This window comes from Ostrea edulis, chromosome 10, assembly GCF_947568905.1.
Source record: "Ostrea edulis chromosome 10, xbOstEdul1.1, whole genome shotgun sequence".
Classification (NCBI taxonomy): domain Eukaryota; kingdom Metazoa; phylum Mollusca; class Bivalvia; order Ostreida; family Ostreidae; genus Ostrea; species Ostrea edulis.
The window spans coordinates 38,884,274-38,909,461 of NC_079173.1; the positions used below are offsets into that span (position 1 = coordinate 38,884,274).

The 25,188-nt window shown below is 36.3% G+C and overlaps 1 protein-coding gene across 14 annotated transcripts in view; it reads right to left on the reverse strand.

The window, feature by feature from the left end:
- The window catches only part of LOC125666021 (tyrosine-protein phosphatase non-receptor type 4-like), an 88,712-nt gene that overhangs the window by 13,875 nt on the left and 49,649 nt on the right, over positions 1 to 25,188 (reverse strand). For 12 of the 14 annotated variants that reach the window (XM_056151289.1, XM_056151287.1, XM_056151282.1 and 9 more), the window contains one exon: positions 10,000 to 10,138. In XM_056151289.1, the coding sequence (XP_056007264.1) occupies positions 10,000 to 10,138 (139 nt within the window). Of the gene's footprint in view, positions 1 to 1,007; positions 7,682 to 9,999; positions 10,139 to 25,188 lie in introns of those variants that run through there. The other 2 variants (XM_048899093.2, XM_056151286.1) reach the window with 1 other exon arrangement.

Genomic DNA, 25,188 nt, shown 5'->3' on the forward strand with positions numbered 1-25,188 from the left:
AACATTCAGGTACCAAGTGTTATTGGAAAGACATGATCATGATAAGTCAACTCTATAAAAAAGTATCTAGAAGTTTGAGGCTTCCTCTAAAATATCTTAAACCTTGTGCAAGAAAATGATAGTCAATGAAATGTCATCACTTTCATAAGACACACAGATGAATTACGAACTCTCCGCTTTTGAAGGTAAAAAAGTACTTGCATCAGACTTTCCCAGAGGTGACATGAAAGGAATGTCAACAATGTTTATGTTTATAGCAGAAGAGGCAGACATAGTGGAATCTGATATCATGCAAAAAAAAATTAGTAACTCATCCCAAACAGATTTTCCTGCTCATACAATAACATATACCAAATGCACGATTGCCTATTTCATAACTGTTCCTTTTAGTCTCAGATGGAATGTGTGCATTTCCACAAACATAATCAAAACACAGCATTGAGAGGGAACAATAGGAATTTTGTCTGCTGTTCCAACAGACTCGGAACCATTGTAGTCTCCAATATCAAAATTGTAAAAACCTTATTTCACATTAGGCTGACAAATAAATGTGCCACAATTAGGCTTCATTTTCAAAGAAAATATATTAATAATATTTACCAACCTCCCTTTCGAATGCATCCACCCTCATACAGAGAAAGGATTCTGAATAATGGGTCTACATAATTCACCATGTCAGAAGGAGGTCCACTTGCAAGTCAGTTTTACTGTGTCTAAATGCTTACTCCTAAGTCCCCCAACAGACATTTAGTAGTTGCCTTGCACACTTAATCAGATTTACAGATTAGTGACGGGGAATGGTCCGTACAATGTGCAGTGCAGGACAAGATTTAACGAGACTTCTACTGAATTATACGCAGCAGACATGACAATCATCTTCAAAAGGTCGCCATTACATAACACTAAACACATAAAAATTAATGTATGAATACCATGGATGAATGCTTCAGTATACCTGAGTGTATTACTTATTTTCTGGTTTAAAATGACAAGTCGGAGTTACTTACACTGGTTTTAAGTTGCACCAATCCAAATGCCAGGTTGGCCCCGATCAGGCACTGCCTCAACACAAGGGCACCTGCACCGCCAGATTCCGATGCTGTCTGACTAGCTCTCTGGTCATCATCAGTTTTCTCCCCTTTAATGGGTGTTCTTGAATGGTTATGGTTAATGTCTCCTAGATCTGATCGTTGAAAATCTTTGGCACATGCTTTGTCTTGTCTTCTTGGAGTGTGTGGATGATTGGGTTTTCTGTCGTTTGGGGTTTGTGAATTTAGTTTACTGTCACTTGGACACTCTACTATTCTACATGTAGATTGAAATTCTTTGGCACTTTGTAATACAGAGTTCTCTAATGGACCTCCCTCCACGGCTTCAGAAGCCCTACTTTTCTTTTTTCTGCTCATAGACAGTTGGTTACTTAACTTGCGTTGATAAGCAACAGCAGAAAACTTAGCAAACTTTTCTTTTAATCTACTGATACTGCTTGGGTGCTCCTTGGCAGCACGAAAAAGGTCTGTTTTGTTCCGACTGAGAGTCGACTTCTTTCTAACGATTTTGCTTGAGCCAGGAGAATTGGGTTTGTCCGGTTTGTCATTGTCCATCTTCTCAGCAGCTGCAGTTGTCTCAGGCATTCGTTTGATTGATACACCCAAGTCCCCTTTATCATTGCTCGAATTTGAGCTCCCCTGCGAGTCATCATCTTTCTCCAGTGTCCGCGACTCTGACCTACTGCGCAGGGACCGCTGGAGGACGTCATCCGACCTGCCCCGGTCGGACCTCGGATCCGGCAGCAGCATCACACTGTTACTCCGAGGATTATGCAAACTCTTGTGCCGGACAATACTGCTGGACCTTAACTTGTACAAAATCTTTTCTGAGTCTGTTATGTTGACCAAGTCTTCACGAGAATTTTCCCTCGACGATTTTTTCTTGACTATTCCATTATCATTACGATTATTACTGGAACGCCTAACAGTATCAGCAGATCTTCTGTCACAAGCACTGACACCAGTTTGAGCAATGGTTTTAGGATGACTAGAGCTTTGTAAGCCTCTTTGCCTACTTTCATGGTTACATATACTGTTCTGAGTGCTTCCTTTTCTGAGTGTACTTGTTTGAGATCTACTGTAGAGTTGCTGTTCACGTAATCTCTCAGAGTAATGTTCATTGTCCACTCGGATTTTTGTAGTTTGAGAAGTCCTTCTTTCACTATAAGATATTTTCGGTTCCGAGTGCTCTTTCTTTTTTAGATTAGCTCCCTTTGTTCCAGTGGACCCTTCTGGTTCCAAATCTTCACCTGTAGAATCACTACTCTGCACTGAATTTTTATTTGTGAAAGATTTACGTATCCACTCCTCCAACTCCACAGTCGAACACAAACTCCTCATTTCCTGGTCCAAGAAATGACGGGGAATTTCCTTTTGGTTTCCAATAACAATGGCCTTGATTCTCTCCTCCAATGAGATTTCTTGTTCCCCACCTTCAGCTAATCCATGTCCCATTGCAAGAGCAAGTTCTTTTGGTATTTTCTTGGTCTGGTGGGATTCCTGACTTTCACTCCGTGTCACTCTACGACGACGAATTTTACTGTGAGGTTCAAGTACGTTCGCAAGCTTCTCCTTATTTCTCCTAAATCGAGGTGAAACAGGAGCAGCCATGCAAACAACCATGACAGTTCGACTGCATAAGAAATTAAAACACTATTACACCACAGATTGAATAGTGTATATTTGAAGAAAAATATCTTCCTTGACCCTATAAAAGCTCAACAGTCACACTGCACTTGATAATTTATAACCACCGAATTCCTTTCAAAATATAGTCCATAAATTATTCAAATAAGTTTCCACATGCAGTATGAATTTTAACATCTTTCAAGACTTGATCACTTTTGCTCTCTGAAGTGTGACAATATCAGAAATATAAACCTGAAGTTCTGGTAAAATAAAATCCAATTCAGGAAAAAAGGAAAGGTTTCCTCCTTCACAAATTCCAAGCAAGAGAAATACACCTCAAGATTAAAAAAATCTTGATTATACACTCTTACATTACACACTTTCTTTTTAATCCAAAAGATAAAAATTGGAATCCATCTTAGTGGAGAAATAGGTAGAATATGCCCTCTAACCACGAGAAAAAATTCACACTTGCACAACTTGATCCACTTCTTTTCTTCTAATGACTGAATTACAAAAGATAAACCTCTCCCCTGAATATCAATTTAACGTGTCACGTCCTTAAATTCCAAATTCTGGTGTCAACACATCCTCAGCTACCATGTTAAAACATGAGATTGGTGTTTGGGGTACGACCAAATTTTTTCCCCGTCTACCAACCTGCACTGTTAGGGCTATCCTTTAATATTCTGCCAGGGTTCAAATTCCTCACTCAAGCGTCATGCGTATGAAATATGACATGGTGTTGAAAGAAAAATTAATGACAAATTCTCCTCACAGACAGTTCATAGCTCAGGTAAAAAAAATACTGTATAGAAATTAGGCAGTAAGGATTTAATGAATGCATCAAGAACTTTTATAGCAAGCACTTGAATATATTCAAATATATTCCTTTTTCAACACACTGAAGACAATTCACCGTTAAACATTGCGGATGTGATTTTTCAATTTTGTTAAACAATCCTGATTGATGAACTTTTTTTAAAAATTGCACAATGAAAAGTATGTTCACGCCACCTTGTCATTTTCTGTGATTGCTGTTTTATCCCGAGGTTTCAATATGATCAGGAACTCTGGTTTTAATCATTGTTCCCTCATTGATTAAATACCTTGCGTTTGTTAAAACCCTGTACTGTGCATTCCAATCTTGCTTTGCAGATAATGCATTGAATATTGGGAAGTTTATTTTTTTCTTCTTCTATCCTACGAGTGTGACTCATCCGGGTGAAAACTACTTCTATATCTTCCTTTCTTCAAATATGTGTAAACAGCCCCTCGCTTTTTAAATCTCTGTCTGCATGTATAGCATACCTTTAATGTCTTTTTAAATCCCGAGATATTAGAACCAGTGCAGCACACATTTCATCCTACTCTCCGACACCGACTCCAGAATGGATATCCTTCTATTCTCTGTGAAAAGCTATACAGAGTTTCACCTGGGAACAATAGTATGCATCTGACCTGCTACACAAAAACTGCTGTATAAGTTATTGCTGTTTTTCACTTGAAACAGACTCGATAATCCTCCAAACCTCCTTGATTTAAATTTCATCCAGACACATCACGTGGAAAGAGAGAGAGAGACCATGCAACAGATATTTCAGAAATTTTACCACATTCCCTTCTTCATCTTTGTGTCTCCCAGTCACGGTCCTACCTCGAAAAATCCTGCATATTTAATTAAATGCCACATCCCCAGACATCCAGAGAATTTTAATTTGAGACAATTACCTTGTCTACCTGAACATTTAACCCACTTTCATGGCTTATTTCAGAAAATTTCTTGGAAGACCATAAATTCTTTTTATAAACATAAATCTACTTCTAATCAGTTTATAACCCTCCATCCAAGAATGAAATTCTCTCCATAAGCTGAGAAAAAAATTCTCATCTTCTTTTGAATTTCACTGTAAAACATCTATTAGGCTTATCAGCAGAAAATATCCACACCAACGCCCATCACCTCTCTCCCCCACTAAACAATGCGTTTCTATGTAATGCAGTGTTTTAGCATGTACATGTAAAAATCAATGACTCAAAAATCCACCAAACTTTTGTCTTTTATCAAAAATGGTGTTTTACAAGGTCAGAGAATTTTTTTTTTTTTGATTCTCCATTGCCAAATCTGTGACACCCGGCTATCTCTAGTTTTTGCAGTTCAGTAATACAATCCATTTCTCCTTGGTGTCTGAGGTCTCCACTTGCAAGGGGTGTTACGTAGTATTTACATATCTATCGAGTCCACGAAACTTTGCATTCCTTTACATGCCCTTCATATCGTACAAGAGATTTACAAGAGTGTTTACCAACCCATGTTCCTGTTTGTAATTTACTGTCTTAATTTATTCTCACGTGCAATTCATACTTGGCTCCCTTTTCCTTTAAATTTAGTTTTCTCTCCCACCAGGTAAATCTAATAATATCACCAATCAGAAACTCGAGCTTGATTCTGTTCTCCAAACAATAAATCCCTACTTGGAGTGGTTGAAGCGGATTTCATAATTCCCATATTCCATAAAAACAATGAGCAAAAGTGATCTCCCCATTTCTTGTTGTTCCATAATAGCATTCCTACTCATAGATTTACTAAAAGATTCACTCCAAAGTACACCCCCCCCCCTCGTACGCAAAAGGCATGAATCCAAGGAACCCCCCCCCCCCCCCCTCAAACCTTTCATTAGATCTGTTGCTTCATATTTGAGAACTCCCATACCTGTTAGTGTGCAAAACAGTTGTATATGTCACATCCAGAGCAAACAATTTCCGGGGGAGGGGGGGGCAAGCAAATTTTCACAGATTATTTTTACCCTATGCATCGATATATTTATATAGTAATCTGTTTGACAACTAAATCATGACATTCCTGCTCCTTTTCAGTTTTGTAGCCTAGCTGGATAGCTGAGTGAATAATCACAAGTTTTGAGTCCCAAAGAGGTTCAATATATTTTTTAAACACTTCCCCCACCACTGTGGCAAAATTAATTAGAAATATATCATTTGGGGGGGGGGGGGGTCCAGGGTTTGACATTTACTTTTTTGAGCACTAGACCAGTCGGGCTACTTCAAATGATTTTTACTAGACCTGACCTTGCATCTACTAGCCCTGACCAACTTTTCACAAGGAAATTGATAGTTTCTCCATATTTAAATACATGTACTTGATTCAAATGACAAACATTAACTTTGAACTAAAATGTATTTCATTGTCTCAAAAAAAATCTTTAGTCTCCTCATTCAATTTGGTGCTATTTAATTCAAACATTTTCCCTTTGCTTAAATTCTATATGGCACAAAAATTCTTTGGTCCAATTAGAATAAGATGCCCTGAACCGTTTTTTTAAAAGTTCTATTTCATAAGCCCTGCTTTGTTTCTTCCCAACCTTTTCTTTTCTTTTCCACTTGGGACATCTTTCCTTGAGGACGAGATCGCGAGAAGTCGTATTTGAATATAGATGGAGACATTCCCACACACATGTCAACATCGAAAAATGGCTGTTTACGACGTAATTTATTAATTCCATAAACACTTTTGCAAATCATTTTTTTAAAATTTGAAATGAATTCAATTTATATATATTTATCTGAAACATAACTTTTCACACATTAACATCGAGTAGATGTTGTAAAAGACCACTTCCGACCGCGGCCAAACTAAAAATAGAGATTATGTCATCACGCGGTTCAACTCTTTAAAGTTATTACATAAATAACTTATTATATTAGTTAAGAATAAGATATCTTATGGTTTTAAACTAAAGTTTATTGTTTATTTTTTCAACACGACCAGTCGGACTAGTAAATGGACATTTTACCCGACCGGACCTATTATTTAGTAGACTCAGTCGGTCGGACGTGTCTTAGTGTCAAACCCTGGGGTCCTTCTAAAATTCATCACCTGCCTGATTTACCCAACAAGTAAAAAGTTTGGCATTCTGTATATTAAGGGTTTGAGTCCCCACAATGGATTTAATTAAAAAAAAATTCTATTAAAGATTTTATACTAAAACCACAATTTTTGATATTTTAGAATTCCAATACTATAACTGAGCTTCTTACTACAAATATTCTATTATGTATTATAGCTTCCATTTCAGGCCCTCAGTTAATCTTAATCCATTCTTCAATACCAACAAACTACATGCAACAACAGACAATCAAGAGAAAAATATTTCCATTTTGATTCAGAGGTTGACCTTGACCTTGAGAAGCGTGCCAGGCCCAAATGATGCCAGTAATGCAGCAATAACTCCGGGATACACAGAGATCTGTGAGAGGTGGATCTCAAAATTCTCTCCTCCTCCATCCACTTATTCCAGTCCTGTCCATCAATGAAATACATCTCTGACTTAGACAGGCATCCTAAGTCAGCTCCATAATGCAGACATTTCTCCTCCATTCTGTTGATTTGAGTGTCTCCCTCCTTCTCTGAATTAAACAGACATCTCTCTTCCACTCTGTCGATGATAGGAAGGCCTGTTGTTTTTAAGTGAGCTTCACTCACCAGTTTGGCCAGGTTTTATCAAAGGGTGAAGTGAGTAAACTATAATTGAATAATTGAACAGTGCTGACAATTCACTTCCATTGGCTGTGAAAAATCTCAATCTCTCTCTCTCTCTCTCTCTCTCTCTCTCTCATCATAGGAAAAACACTCTGCACACCAAGAAATTGTTCTCCATTCAAAATACAACTGCAAGCAATTTTATTCAGTGTATTAACAATATAAGTTTATCTTTTGCACCTGAGCAAGCACTTGAGTAACTTAATAATTCGAATCCATTGATCAGATGGCAAAAAGAAATTTCCTTTACGACATTTAAACAATCTTAGTTGATGCACATGAACTAACCCATATGGATTATTTCCTGCCCACGCAAATCTGTCTGCATTTTATGGCAAAGGCCCATGCAGCAGACTCTTTCATCAATAACGTTTCATGTCAATTAACCCAGAGTCCATTTTCTTCTCCATGTTTATTTGCAATAAATCAAACAAGATTCACTCACAAGTAGAGACAGAACAAAATTAAACCATCACTTCTAATTAATGGCTATAAACAATCAACTATGGACTACCTTCAAAATCAATAGCAAATCTTCCCACAATGAAGGTTGTACAAGTTACCTCCCTTTGAAATTTCTACTTCTATACAGCAAGTGAAATTGGTACAAAGATGGGCTAGTACAATAACGGATATTGAACTTAATATTCAGTACCCATTGTTCAGTGATAAATAGAGCTAATGTTCACTGATAGTGGTGAGAGGGCAGATGAATGTTGAACTAGAGAGCTGTATTGTTCAGTGACAGTAGTGGTGTGGGGGCAGATGAACGTTGAACTAGAGAGCTGTATTGTTCAGTGACAGTAGTGGTGAGGGGGCAGATGAATGTTGAACTAGAGAGCTGTATTGTCAGGGACAGTAGTGGTGAGGGGGCAGATGAATGTTGAACTAGAGAGCTGTATTGTTCAGTGACAGTAGTGGTGAGGGGGCAGATGAATGTTGAACTAGAGAGCTGTATTGTCAGGGACAGTAGTGGTGAGGGGGCAGATGAATGTTGAACTAGAGAGTTGTATTGTTCAGTGACAGTAGTGGTGAGGGGGCAGATGAATGTTGAACTAGAGAGTTGTATTGTTCAGTGACAGTAGTGGTGAGGGGGCAGATGAATGTTGAACTAGAGAGCTGTATTGTCAGGGACAGTAGTGGTGAGGGGGCAGATGAATGTTGAACTAGAGAGTTGTATTGTTCAGTGACAGTAGTGGTGAGGGGGCAGATGAATGAATTCACACTTACAGTAAAACAGTTACAACGAATATCCTTACAATGAATTCACACTTACAGCGAAGTGATTTTTCATACTCTGTAGATTTATAACGAATTACGGTTACAATAATGATTCAAAATGTTTGTCCCTAACACTTCGCTATAAACGTATTTTACTGTACATATCGACAAATAATTCCTCTTCCTGTTCACTGTTCTATCAAACGCACATTTCACTGACAAGTAAAACGTAAATCACTACACACCACGGACAACCACAAATAAAAGTTCTTCACTTTAGCATTATAACTGTGTGAAGTTCAACTGATTTCGTCATCAGTTCTCATTATATATGTATAGTTTACACAAAGTCAATTGTCATTAGTCAAAGAGGTCAAAATGGTTTGTAGAAAATGGATTCCATTTTCGGTCAAAGAGTGTTAGAATGGACTTCCAACTTCATATCATTAAAATTATCTGCACAGTAATTAAAGGGGCATGGACACAATTTAAGCTGAAATTTTTCAAAATTTATTTTCCCCATTTTTAACGAGCAGAATGCTTAACTAAGGTATTTCTAATGGTCAACAAAAATTTAAATGTCAGTTGTCGACATACTGGGAGATATATAGAGCTCACAATTCTTTGTCATGTACACAAAGCTCATGCCATGTTTTTTGTTTACGTAGGTTAAATATATTAGTAAAATTTTCGTTTGAAGCAGAATTTTTCAATTTACAAGTTAATTCTGAACTGAATTAAACAGTTTCTAGTGTTTGGCACAACTCATTTTGTTTTAAACAACTATTTTTTTATTAAACCATCTATATGTAAATAAAAACATGGCATATGAGCCTTGTTTACATAACTAAGAATTGGGAGTGATATATCTCGCTTGTCACTCAACAACTGATATTCAAATTTTGATTCACCATCAGAAAAACTTTAGTCAAGCATTGTAAACAATAAAAATGGAAAAATAAAATTTTTGAAATTTTCAGCTAAAATTGTGTCCAGGCTCCTTTGAAAACCATTAGAAGTTGACACCTCTGGATTCCAGGACCTGCTGAAGACTGATTCATATCAATAGCAACATTATGACATATTAAACAATGCAAACCAAGCATGCAAGAATTATGAAAACTGGCCAAGGTGATATGAAATTATCATTAAAATTGTAGATAACACATATAGCAAAGGTCTAAAATTTGGCGATTTGCTAGCTCAAAGGTGTGGTAATAATTTCAGCAGAATAAATTTTGGCAGACAAGGAAGAGTTATCTCTCTTGCAAATATTTGGCGAGGGAAATTTTTAAAATTGGCGGAAAGCTATCCAACCGATAAATAACCCAAATTTATCACCCACAGTAAAACCCGCTATCGGATGCAGTATTATGTCATAATGTACAACAACAACATAAGCTATATACCATTCATGTCCATAGGAGGTCAAAGCTGGTCAAATACATAAATTCTACATTCGTATTTCCATCATATGTTGTTTTTCCTGTTACTATTGATCAGACAACAGACCAGGTTCGATTGGATGTCATGGTAACTTACCAGGTAGTCATCGTACGCAGGAAGTTCGCTGTTGGTATCAATATGGTTGTCCTTGTCGGGGATGTTGACATCGACAACTTTGATGGGAACAGGTTGAGGATAGGTGTTCGGGATCTTGTGTGAAATGAAGCCGCCATCACTGAAAAATAGAGAAGTCAAAGGTCAAATCACTGTTACAAATATACACAAATCGCAGCAGTATTTCTCTATCAAATCACTGTTACAAATACACACAAATTGCAGCAGTATTTCTCTATCAAATCACTGTTACAAATACACACAAATTGCAGCAGTATTTCGCTATCAAATCACTGTTACAAATACACACAAATTGCAGCAGTATTTCTCTTTCAAATCACTGTTACAAATACACACAAATTGCAGCAGTATTTCTCTATCAAATCACTGTTACAAATACACACAAATTGCAGCAGTATTTCTCTTTCAAATCACTGTTACAATACACACAAATTGCAGCAGTATTTCTCTTTCAAATCACTGTTACAAATACACACAAATTGCAGCAGTATTTCTCTTTCAAATCACTGTTACAAATACACACAAATTGCAGCAGTATTTCTCTATCAAATCACTGTTACAATACACACAAATTGCAGCAGTATTTCTCTATCTCTGATTTTCAAGGTTTATGTATTGTGAGGCTAACTTTTGTTGTTTCTTTGGTATGAACATACATGAATTCGAATCGACATGAGAAAATGGATTACATTATAGAATGACAACTCTAGAAGCAGGAAATAGAGCACATCTGTGGAGACTTGACAGTAGAATAATACTGTTCTCAGATTCCTCATCTATTGGATGAGGACAGTAATGACGACAGCCTACAGTTACAATGACAAAGCCTTCGCTGGCAATATGTCTCTGTGGCATTTGAAAAGCTTACCAGAAACTCGAACCATCTGAGATCAGCTTGCTACACACTGAACCAATCATAGAAAACCATTTTCATCCATTATTTTTCACAAAACAAAATAAGAATGCACTTATGCAATTTTCATCAACATCTACTGCGGAGCCATTAGGGGCTCAATTTTCAGGGATTTTGTGAGGACCCTTATCCCACGAATTTCAAAGTACAGGAGCAAAACACAATCAATACAATATTTTAATGCACAGAAACTTAATCCACAAAATTACACCTCAACCAAACTGTAAAATCTCCATAAATCACAAAACCTAGCCCTGTAAAATTTAAATGATTCTATAGTATGTCCCCCATATGCATGAAATAAGTTTTACTTGACGATTTTTAATGAAGACATAGTTAATGATTTTTAATTAATGATTGGAATGTTGATGGAGACAAAATTTTTACAAGAGTACTGATCTCCTGATGAATTTATTTCAAGCTGCCTTTGAATCACCCCAGCATGTCATCAAACACAAAATCAATGAATTATAGTTAGTCATCACACCACCTACTACAATCAATGGCCCTAGTATTTTACACCAGTAAAAATACATTCGGTGCATTCAAAATCCTTTTTACCTTTCAGATTGTGAACTTCCTCGAAATAAACATTTCATACAACTCATGAAAAGTTTAAAGGCATCAAAACGTGGATTATGAAATGCCATTATGAGCGAGGGACATCTTCAATATGCCATCCTTAATGCTCCGCAAAAACCTTGATTCTGATGCCACAAGTCGGATATAGATCCATACAAATTATTCTAATGACAGCAACTTTAAAACATGTAGATCAGTATCAACAATACTCATCGCAAGAAATATAGACATGTATTCCCAAATCCGTAGATTTTTCTTCCACACAGTTCAACACTGACAGTACAAAAGTCAGTTTTCAGATGTGCGAGGGATTCATTTCTTCATTTAAGTAGTAGCCCGTTCACATGCTTATAAAAATCACAAAATTTCCCTGAAATCATGCAAGATTCTGATTTTTCAATTGACTGGCATCAATTTCCAGATAATAAAAAAAACAACACATTGGAAACACACGCAGTCCATTTCCCCCTCCAACTACAAGATACTGCCAATGGATTACAGTACTCTATCGATATTTCAGGATCTCCGACATCCCAATTAGTCATGAAACCACAATGGGAAGGAAAGGTGCACGGAGCTTTGTATTAAATTCAATTTTCTGCCGTTTACAATATTCAGCTTTGCTAAATGGAAATCTTCAATTCTTTACATCACAGAACATATGAAACTAACTGCAACAAGACCACAGTTCATTCATAAAACAAATTGTACTTTCTCATCTACAGAACAACGCGACAATAGTATCAGCTATGAATGCAAATATTTTACACAAGTCAGAAAATGACCTCATCTTATTATTTGTAACTGTGGATCAAGTAATTTTCTGCACATCTAATTCTGTGTAGAGGCCTGCATTGCCCACGTTATTAGACATCCATCATACTGTTTGTATGTGCAATTGCCTTTTCAGTCTGTATTACAGAAGATATGAACTCCGACCAATTCTAATTTTCATGATGTGCAAATGAAAGTAAAATGTGTATACAAGAAGCGTTTGTGAAACTCTGATGCCCCAGTAAAATGTGTATACAAGAAGCGTTTGTGAAACTCTGATGCCCCAGTAAAATGTGTATACAAGAAGCGTTTGTGAAACTCTGATGCCCCAGTAAAATGTGTATACAAGAAGCGTTTGTGAAACTCTGATGCCCCAGTAAAATGTGTATACAAGAAGCGTTTGTGAAACTCTGATGCCCCAGTAAAATGTGTATACAAGAAGCGTTTGTGAAACTCTGATGCCCCAGTAAAATGTGTATACAAGAAGCGTTTATGAAACTCTGATGCCCCCAGTAAAATGTGTATACAAGAAGCGTTTGTGAAACTCTGATGCCCCAGTAAAATGTGTATACAAGAAGCGTTTGTGAAACTCTGATGCCCCAGTAAAATGTGTATACAAGAAGCGTTTGTGAAACTCTGATGCCCCAGTAAAATGTGTATACAAGAAGCATTTGTGAAACTCTGATGCCCCCAGTAAAATGTGTATACAAGAAACGTTTGTGAAACTCTGATGCCCCAGTAAAATGTGTATACAAGAAGCGTTTGTGAAACTCTGATGCCCCAGTAAAATGTGTATACAAGAAGCGTTTGTGAAACTCTGATGCCCCAGTAAAATGTGTATACAAGAAGCGTTTGTGAAACTCTGATGCCCCCAGTAAAATGTGTATACAAAAAGCGTTTGTGAAACTCTGATGCCCCCAGTAAAATGTGTATACAAGAAGCGTTTGTGAAACTCTGATGCCCCAGTAAAATGTGTATACAAAAAGCGTTTGTGAAACTCTGATGGCATCTAAGTAATTCTGGTACCCAAACAAATGTCTCGTCACAAGGAATACACATTTTACTGGTACCCAAACAAATGTCTCGTCACAAGGAATACACATTTTACTGGTACCCAAACAAATGTCTCGTCACAAGGAATACACATTTTACTGGTACCCAAACAAATGTCTCGTCACAAGGAATACACATTTTACTGGTACCCAAACAAATGTCTCGTCACAAGGAATACACATTTTACTGGTACCCAAACAAATGTCTCCTCACAAGGAATACACATTTTACTGGTACCCAAACAAATGTCTCCTCACAAGGAATACACATTTTACTGGTACCCAAACAAATGTCTCGTCACAAGGAATACACATTTTACTGGTACCCAAACAAATGTCTCGTCACAAGGAATACACATTTTACTGGTACCCAAACAAATGTCTCGTCACAAGGAATACACATTTTACTGGTACCCAAACAAATGTCTCGTCACAAGGAATACACATTTTACTGGTACCCAAACAAATGTCTCGTCACAAGGAATACACATTTTATTATAAGAAAGTTCTAAGACTAACCATTCATTCCAAAGTTACGGTCAAGTTTTTCTGAAGTAGGCCAAACTTCAAAATCAAGATCAAAAATTTTGTCACATATTAGCTATGAAAAATATAAAGAGGTGAAATCTCATATCAGTGCATTAAGAAAAATTGTAGCTTTAAAAAAAGAGACATTATATACATGCGAGTTATATTTGAGGTCTTAATTGTCACAGATTAAGGAATACATGAAATATGAGAGCCCTCTGAAGTTTATTTCTTAAATATAATGTGGTAAATTAACAAAGTTGCTTTGTAAGGAAAATGAGGTTCTTGCAAGTAATTTAGTGCGTGTAGTACTGTTTACGAAAATTATGTCTCACTGAAAAATTCAACAAAGTAAGATCACACACTGTCTAGCTAACTATAAGTGAAATTACAGTACAAATCAAGCTAACTATAAGTGAAATTACAGCACAAATCAAGCTAACTATATATAAGTGAAATTACAGCACAAATCAAGCAACATTGTACACCAAGCTAACTATAAGTGAAATTACAGCACAAATCAATTAACATTGTACACCAAGCTAACTATAAGTGAAATTACAGCACAAATCAATTACATTGTACACCATTCTGTTCATAGTCCAAGTACTTGCCTGTATATGTATATACAAAATTTGTGCATGCAAATTGCAATCATGATTAATACTGCTGAAATGCTTGTTCGGGGATTCTTTAGATTAATCAACTGAAAACCCATTACTACAGAGGAAAACAAACAACTGTCAGGGGATAGAAAACCGCAATTTGAGAATTAATTAGCACTTCATTAGGGACATATGATGAGGAAATGTTAGTTTTCCATATCAATACTCATGGATTCTTAATTGGCATGATATATGACTCATTAAAAACTCATTGCCCATCACCATAAATCAATGCTGAATGACTGAGGGGTATCACAACAATGAGGTGTGTAGACGTCTAGGAATGACTGAGAAGTTAAAGATTTCCAGGACTGACTGAATGCAGACTTCACCTTCAGAAATTACACCTTACAGAACACTAGCTTCCTGCCTACCTCTCTGTTTTATATTGTCTAAAATTAGTTGTATATTGTATAACAGAGTTCTTGAAAAGTGTCGGTAATGTCCGATTATCCGATAAAAGTAGTAAATGTCCGACACAAATTATTTAATTGTCGGTCCTGATGGCCGATAAAAGATCGGGATCGAAGTCCGTTTTTTACCGGGAAAAATGGCGGCCATGTGGCCCATAAATTTTCAAACCGATGCTAAATCCGGCAAGACATTGAAACGTAAATGTGAAGAATCTGTTGTGAGAACTACGAGGAGAAAAGAAACCGGGAATCTGGGAGACAATGACTTTTGCTTGATGCGGTTTTACCTATTACTAGGTGACACCATCTGCTCAAAGTCGCGAGACCAACTACACCCGGGCCAAAGTGAGAGAGAGTAATTTAAACGATTGCAGAGGAAGATGAGAAAGAAGTTGAGATGAATAGACAGGATAGAGAGAAAAGTGGAGGGTGAGAGAGAAGTGGAGGATGGGACAGAAGTGGAGGATGAGAGAGAAATGGAGGAAAAACGTGACTCGGTGAATTGAAGAAGATTCAGAGTGTGAGGAAGATGCGTAAGGGTATGAAAGGAAAATTTATGAACGTATAGCTGAGATGGAGATTGAATACAATAACACATGTAGTTGATTATAAATAAAATTTATAAAAACCTCAAAAGCAATGCATTTTTTTCTAGACTGACAAAATTTTGTTTGGGCTGACACTATTTCTAACGGTATCGGACCAAATGTCTGACACTTCAAAAGAAATTTCAAGAACTCTGTTGTATAACATCATGCTCCAGAATTTTTCATTCATATGGAAACGTCACCATTGCCAGTAAAGGGCTGCAAACTTTATACCTATACTTAGGGTTTAAGGCCCTTGAGCAGGGAGTGATTTTTATTGTGCCATGGATCTTGGTTTTTACAGTCTATAAATCTGAAGGACTGCCCCTGTTAGTCACCTCTTACAACAAACAAGGGGTACTGAGGATCTATTCTAACCCAGATTTAATGTAGATGTCTGCCCCACTGAACAATATACTGAATTCTCGTCAGGCGTGGGGATGCCATGCATTACAAAAATTGCCAGAACTTCATTTCTTTTATAATTCCTACACCAGTATACTTTTGACCGATGTTAATGTCCCATTTTGTCAAATTGTAAACTTGTTTGTTTTGATAGAGAAGGAGATTTTCAAAGGTGATCTTTTCCCCCGACTGAATCTATTCTGGTCCAATCCTGGCCCTAAGTGAGATCATGGAAGTTAGAGTCTATCCTCTGAACACGATGCTGATCCATTGATACAAGTTTTAATATCGATGATAAACTGACTTTTTCTCCTATTATTAATTCACTTTTCTCATAACAATCCGTGACCTTCTATTTAAGGAAAAACAAAAATTGTGGCTCTCCATTACTGCGATTTCATCTACTTTCGTGGGCATCAGGTGATTTGGATTTGGCCAAAAATACCACTTCATCGATACATAATTTCGTGGAAAGCCAGTTACTGTTACAGATATTGTTCTTCCTCTATAAAAAAAAATCTGTACTTTTGACATTACTTGATTTCGTGGTCCAGCACAACCACGCAAACAAGACAACAATTATTATTGCACCTCATGGGAATTACACCACGATAATTGAATTACTATTGGTTGAGCAAATCATGTAAGTGCACGAGTCTACAAACATCATATACGCTTTCCCTCGCTGGGTCTCGGGACGTCGTGTACGGCATCCCTCGAGGAATCTTAATTGTCTGTTTTACATAAACTTTACGTAAACCATGATTATTGTGACATCATAAAACACCAGAGCCATATACTCGTAAGTGGATTCTCGTACTTTGTAAGGCGGAGAACGATTTTTCATACACAAATTTTATATGTTTCATCACTGATTGTATTTGTAATCAGACTCAGGGAGTAAGGAAACACAATCAAATGTGATCATATATCACTTCAATTTGTAATGTTTGTATATTCTAATAACTTGACAGTGGGTGCTAATGTTTGGGCTTTGCTATGCACACATAAATGAGGTATTTTTTACTTGCAAATTCAAATGCATTCTCTGTAGTCTTGCTTTGTTTCGGTATAATAAACAATTAATTGCATGATAGTGAGGGAGATGTGAAGATTTATTCACCCAAGCAAAATCATATACCTTAATAAAAATCTCACCAATTTGTTGTTTAATGAAGATGAAAAGAATAAAGGGTAGCTATTCAGTATACTGCACTTGTATTTGTTAGTAAGTTGCATATTATCATGCCCTCTTAGTTCTTGCCCTCCCCCCAAACAAGACTTAAATGAAAAGATATCATTAGCTCCAGTTTTGATAAGTCTGCAAAATCTATTTATCATGGTCACTTAACCTATAAGGAGCCATATTTACATGCCAATATAAAAAAATCAATGAAGAGAGAAAATTCTGTTACAGGAAATTAGAGATTCTGAGCAACTGGCATTGATCCTGTTCAGTCCGCTGCTTTGGGAAACCTGATATGTCACTTCAAGACATCTAACCAAAAAGAAAATGAATTCAATAAACTTGGTCATGCTGAATTTTCCTTCATCTGTCTCCGACTTAAAAGTACAGTAAAACGCGACTGTAAAAGAATTTTGTTACTGTAGACTCATCTTACGCGAGTACTTAATATCGCGAAATGACTCGTACACATCAAATCGCGACAACATAAATTCGTGAGAGCTCTGTTGAGTTTTTACATGTATTTTAATGATATAAAATTAAAAGCAAATAATTTTATTTGACGAGTGATAATAAATTCCTCCCGTATATCTAGGAATCTACAGTTTATAGAAATTTCGGAGACATGGAATAAATAAAAAATCTCTTGCAACATCCTTTTTTAATCTAGCTGTTGCAAGAAAACATAACTCAATTCTTAGCATGAAATCTTTCATATAAGGAAATACATGTAGGCATCCCTCAGGAATTCCATAAGCAAGTTGACCCAGTTTCACAAAAAAATGATCGAATTTAATTGATAGCTAACGTCCAGTTGAAGCTGTGTAAAAGTTCCAAGTTAATAGCAAGTGAATTGCCAATTAATTAATATTAACTTACGTTTGTGCAAGTAGATTCTTTGGCCATAATTCATTTCACATTCATCATGCTTTCTGAAGCAACACTTCATTGTAGTTATTATTAAATGAAAATGCAGGGTCATTGCATGGTCTTAATTTGTGTTAGTCCTTTGTTATGGTCTGTAATACTTTAACAAAATTCTTTTTATACCAAGACAATACTAAAGAACCTTCTTTTATCCACAGGAAATGATAATGGAAATTATGAGTATTTAAACTAAGGTTTCAAAAACAGTGCTATAGCCACATCTAACCTAAGACCGAAACATTGGTAGTAATTGCTCCTTATTTGCCAAATGCAAGTGAGAATCATGGGTCTTTTGGATATGACCTTAAAAACAGAGTTCCCATGTCACATCAGGTGTTGGCACTGAGCCTTCTGATCGACACTGCTATTGCCCTGAGCACTAAGCTTAAGGTTTATAAATTTGTGGTACTTCATCTACAGCTCGTGACGCACGTCTCAATAAGAGTGAAAAATTCTCGATTAGACGTAAAACAAACAACCAACCCACCAATCACAAGCATTCTAATGTCTTGCAGGAGTTGTCTCTCTTTCATAGAGATGGCTGTCAATGAACATTTTAACAGCCGCCACCTTAAATTTTACACAACTCTAACAAATCTAGTAGTCTCTCAGCATTTATTTCTTTTTACAAGGGGTGTACCAGACAAGTGAAAAATTAAGCTTTATCATATACAAAAGAAATAATATTTTTAAAAAATCACTTTGCCAAATGTGCATTTGAGTACCATCAGCAAATTCACTGTAATAAAGTGAAAAGGGGTGGGAAAAAAAAAAAAGAACAATTGCTTCTCATCAGGAATTAATGTTATATCAATCATAATAATCAAAATGACCTTGTTCCTAGAGAATAAAAATCTAATTCAATCATATCTTGCAGAATTAAAACCTAATTGATCATATCATATAAAGAAAGATAACTCTTCCTATCTTATACTGTGTTCCATGTTCAATGCTTTATAATATCATTCATTGAATAATAATCGATTGACTGTAAAGCCATTAGACATTGAATAACTTTTGCCATTGTTCTGTAAATTCTCCATGTACCGGTACAAATATACAAACTGTACTTAAACAGCCAGGATATCACTGTGTCAGAGAGGGTGTGTTTTAACATCACTAAACAGCCAGGATATCACCGTGTCAGAGAGGGTGTGTTTTAACATCACTAAACTGCCAGGATATCACCGTGTCAGAGAGGGTGTGTTTTAACATCACTAAACAGCCACGATATCACCGTGTCAGAGAGAGTGTGTTTTAACATCACTAAACAGCCAGGATATCACCGTGTCAGAGAGGGTGTGTTTTAACATCACTAAACAGCCACGATATCACCGTGTCAGAGAGGGTGTGTTTTAACATCACTAAACAGCCAGGATATCACCGTGTCAGAGAGGGTGTGTTTTAACATCACTAAACAGCCACGATATCACCGTGTCAGAGAGGGTGTGTTTTAACATCACTAAACAGCCACGATATCACCGTGTCAGAGAGGGTGTGTTTTAACATCACTAAACAGCCAGGATATCACCGTGTCAGAGAGGGTGTGTTTTAACATCACTAAACAGCCAGGATATCACCGTGTCAGAGAGGGTGTGTTTTAACATCACTACAGCCACGTAACTTGGTTTTAATGAAGAGCCAAATGAGACAGCATTTCTCCGTCTATACATGTATACGCAACTATATATATAGTATGTGCTTAATTTCAAAGGCTTTGAGCATACTAAGGTCATTTCCCTACATTACACACGCAGAGAAAATAAATCATATCCATGCCAAGTTTCATTGAAATCAAAAACAGCAAAAAGACTAGCAATGAAATCTTTTGGTGTGTGTTTCAGGATAATCATCTTAGTAACCTATTCCTTTAACTACTGGTACCACTGGAGAAATGTTGTCACGGAGATTAGACCTGCACCTAGTATCAAAGCCCTCTCATCTTCTTTCTAAAGTTGCAAGCACTGGGAAAGGTTGTCAATGGTGCTTAGATTACGAGACCACCATACTGCTAGTGAACACTAATTTTCACATATTCATTGAACATAATTGATTCACTGACAGTTAGTACTGTCAACCTGCCCGATTCTAAAGCCCAATTAGTTATTTTCATGCATGAAGCATATTTCAACCTGACATCAGATTTTAAATTACATATAGGGTAATCAGTTCCGTACTTTAGAACCTGAAGTCCAATTACTTTATCCTCTTTATATATTTTTTTCATACATGAGGCATATATCAACCTGACAATGTCGTGGAATCCACGATTGATCACTTTCTCATACAAAAAATCCTAACCCTCTATAGCTACAATGAAATTTCATCATATTTATCAAAGAGCGTTTCAAATCCCAGCAACAGTAGTCATAATTCGCGGCAACAATGCAAGAGTCACTGAGAGATTCACATAGTCAATATTTGTTCTCTCCTAAAACACAAAACACGGTCTACTCAATAGACACGATGGAAAAACTCCGAAAAAGTCTTGTCAACAAGTCAGTGCCAAAAGTCAACATCCACCTATCAAAGACGAGCGTGCTTTACTGATCGTAAACTTCAATCGAGATCACCATTTGTGGATACTTAACAACCACTACAACTAAGCCCAACTCTGTTACAGTCTTAAGTTCTCTATATACTGAACAATTATTCTCTCCAAACAATTTTAACATCCACTCAATTTCAGTTTGGCAAATATATAAATTCCTTAAAATGGCATAAACTCACAGAATATTTTCCAACAAAATCACTTGAAATTTTTCTTCAATAGCCACTGACTATAACTTTACAATGCATTTTATTTACGTAGCCATTAACACAAGATGGTCAACACATTTTTCAGGGAGCATGAATCTCTGCATTGACTAGAGCGCAAACAGCTGGGAAGAGTCCTTGCAGGAATCTTTTAATGTCCTCATGTGATTTTCAAGGAAAAACTTCACACACTATAATTATTTTTCCAATTACAAAGTATATTGATAATTTTCTTTATGTTCTATATAATTTACTTTTTACGCTCATTCTTTTTATAGAAGAGTAATGTTAGAGGGTGCAATTTAAATATCAGGTCTCTTATGATATGTTTTTTATTGATGAATTGCATTAGACTGGTGTGTATATATTGGAGAACTGTAGGACCATTAGGCATCTATGTCGCTGTCGTAAGTATTTCATAGTTTTATCAAAAATACTGCAGGCGACCATGAGTTCAACATAGTCATCCACAAATTCTCAAATACGATGACTTATCTATTCCATCAATTTTCCAACCAAAAAATTCTTATCTTGATATTTAATCTATATATATACTCTTACTTTGACAAACAGTAAAACCTTCCGTTTTCCTTTCTCCTTACACAAGGTCCTCAGACATCATTAAAAGCACCACCCACTCATTGCCAGGCTGAAGGACACATCCCAATTTCTATTTGATAAATTTAATGTCATAATACTGAAAATGCTTGCTGCAGACAGTACGAGATAATTTAACACATCCTCCTCCTCAAAAAGTCCATACAGACAACAAAGTCTTACTTCTGATGACTATGGCATTGATTACCAATGTCTGGCTGTTTCTAATGACAACATTCAACAAAGACTTTGTGGAGGAACACAATTGCCTGTCTATCCATCTTTCAGATTGATTAAATATTGTTTAACGCCCTCTCGCGAATTTTTCACTCGTAGGAGACGTCACCATTGCCAGTGAAGGGCTGCAAAATTTAAGCCTATGCTCGGTACTTAGGGCCTTTGAGCAGGGAGGGATCTTTATCGTGCCACAACTGCTGCGACACGTACGGGACCTTAGTTTTTAGTCTCATCCGAAGGACTGCCCCATTTAGTCGCCTCTTACGACAAGCAAGGGGGGTACTGAGGACCTATCCTAACCCGGATTCCCACGGGAATCCATCTTTCAAAAGTTACTGTCTCATAACAATTGAATCACAGCACTTGCTCTACAACTGTTCTTTCAAATTTGTTTCTGTTAAAATATATAATTATAATGTAAAATAGAATTGCAGTCTCCCATTTGTTTTTGTGTGGGGTGTCACTTAAACTGTGGTTTCATCAATGTTCACCCTTCACCAGATATTGAGTGGTTTAAGCTTATTTCTTTCTCAGATTCTTCTACGCTCGTTCTCCCTAAGCTGCCTCTAAGCTTGCTCTTCCTCTAAGCTCATTCTCCCTAAGCTTCCTCTAAGCTTGCTCTTCCTCTACGCTCATTCTCCCTAAGCTTCCTCTAAGCTTGCACTTCCTCTAAGCTCGTTCTCCCTAAGCTTCCTCTAAGCTTGTTCTTCCTCTACGCTCGTTCTTCCTAAGCTTTCTCTAACCTCGTTCTTCCTAAGCTTCTTTTAAGCTAGTTCTCCCTAAGCTTCCTCTAAGCATGTTCTTCCTCTACACTCGTTCTCCCTAAGCTTCCTCTAAGCTTGTTCTTCCTCTACGCTCGTTCTTCCTAAGCTTCCTCTAACCTCGTTCTCCCTAAGCTTCCTTTAAGCTCATTCTTCCTCTAACCTTTACACTCATTCTTCCTAAGCTTCCTCTATAAGCTTGTTCTTCCTAATCTTGTTTTTCCTCTAACCTCTACGCTCGTTCTTCCTAAGCTTCATCTATGGGAAAATGTTGCATTTCATTGAACACTTGATTTCTTATTCTGAGATACAACCACCAAAAAAAAGGAAAAGGAAATTTGTACGCAACAAAATGCAATGGAATAATTTAAGATATAAACCTGTTTCTTGCTTAATATATATATATCACATATGAATCCTAAATTGAAAGTAGAATATGATTTTTATTTGTATTACAGATTGATTGAGTGGCCGACTTCTAATGGTGGATCAGATATCTAAAACTTTGTCCTGCTTTTAAAAAGATATCCAGGGCCAACAGCTGCACTGCCTTAATTTACACCAGGAAATCAACGAGGCCTTCAGAAATATTTACCCAACCAAAGGGGATACTCCGTAAATCTTCATATTATGGAGCCATGTCTACTTATTGTGTGAGCTCTTACACACACACCCACCTGCATTATGTAACATTGATATATAATATCGACAGAAAATTTAATCAAGCCCACTAAAAATAAATTAAAACTCCCATGAGGATAAAGCAGGAGTCACAGAGACAGCATATCACTTCAGAATATTGAACAATTTATGAAAAATAATTAAACTCTTTTAAGATATGTCATTTTTACTTGGCACAAAGACTATGGAAAGTAGTTTACTCCTGCGAAGTCAGACCTAGGAAATGAAAACTAATTGGTGCCATTGAGTACACATAACTCATTCCACAACTTTATTTAACTCTATAATCTCCCATTAATTTCATTTCAGTTGTAATAGACTATTTGATTGGTTGATTGGCATTCATCAAACAAATTTCCATCCTGTCCATTAATTGGTTGGATACTAATATTCACAGATTTTCAGTACATTAAATTGCTATAACAATACTGCTCTATGTTAAATTTTTGTGTTAGAATTAATTACATCATTCATTTTGAATAAATATTAGATGACTAAAAAATGAAGCTAAATTTTTATTATTTTATATGATATAAGCAGCTTTGGATGGAGCATTTTGTTGGTTTTAATTTAATTTTACATTTTTTAAACACATAAACTGACTAAAACCATAGTGGCATATATAGTGACACAAAATTACATTGACCGGTATCGATGTAAATCAGTATTCTTAGATCATGGTTAACATTTCTACAACTAGCTGCAGCCAAAGTATACAGCTAGCAACATGAAAAAAAACTTTCATAATTTATAAACTTAGTAAAAGATCAATCCCTCCAAGGTTCAGTTCAGAATTCCACTTTTCTCATTGATGCATAACGCACAAATGAAAGGCTGAGTACATAATGCTAGTCTGTATTTAATGGCAGACTGTCAGGACCATTTTCTGTGAGTGAATTAGATCAATAAAAAATATTTTGTGTAAACATGTACTAGCTGTTACATTTCCTGAAAGTGAAAGTTAACACCATGTCACGGTCATGTACGGAAAATAACATAAAACTCGTTTCAAAACATCCATCACATTTCACTTTGTAATTAGAAACCAAAATAAATCATCGATGAAAAGTATGTGGTACACTGTATGTACAATGATACTTTAAATCAGAAATTTACCTAGTATGGAATAGTGCAATATGTTTCATTGAATTATAAGTAACTTTGAAAAACAGTAATGCAGGACTCAAACTCGCAATTTAGATATCGATCAGAAACCCTGAACATTAATTAATTCATCAATTGAAACAGGAAAGATATACAATACCACTCAATTTTCAGATTTTTCTATAAAATACATTTAGGTCTGAGGTAGGAAAATAAATCAAAATAAAATATATCTAAAATTTTAACCCCCCCCCCCTCCCTATATTTTACACCATGCAATGTGCAAGCTAGTATAATGCAAATTGGTTTCTATATATACATGGAAGTGCTTCATACAAATTCCAATGTTGTGATGATTGGGTAGAAAGCATGTAATTCTAAGAGTATAAATATGGAATCGTCATTCGAACAATAATTTCACGATGATAGGACCAAAAAAAAAGATTATATTTTATTCTTATTTCAAAATTGGACATTCACGAATTAAAAACTAAGCATCTCTTTTCCCTCGATCAGGCAACAAAATCTAATAGAACATGTAAGTATGACTGCTTTTTACTTAAATATCCAGTACTGCAAAGTATACTCAAAACCTCAGTCTGCCGACATACATTCTCCTACACACAAACCAGTCAATTCAAAATGTCCACTAAACCGTCTTAATACTTTTTAATCATTCATAAGTTGGAGCAAAGAATGGCTAATATTAGCAACTACCTTTAAATATGAAGATCAATGGATGTAAAAAATTCTTTATGCTACGTTTTTAATTTTACCCTGTTCACCTCTTCTACAGCTCGTAACCCCCCCCCCCCCCCCCCCAATGTGAATCTATCATATAAACTTACCTTAAATGTAACATGTTTATAAACTCAATCACCTAAAATCAGTAACTATGGCAACCTGTGGTCTTCATCTGCATAGTAGGCTCTTTTTCCTTTGCTTTATATGAACTAGATTTTTATTGCGTGTTACTGCATG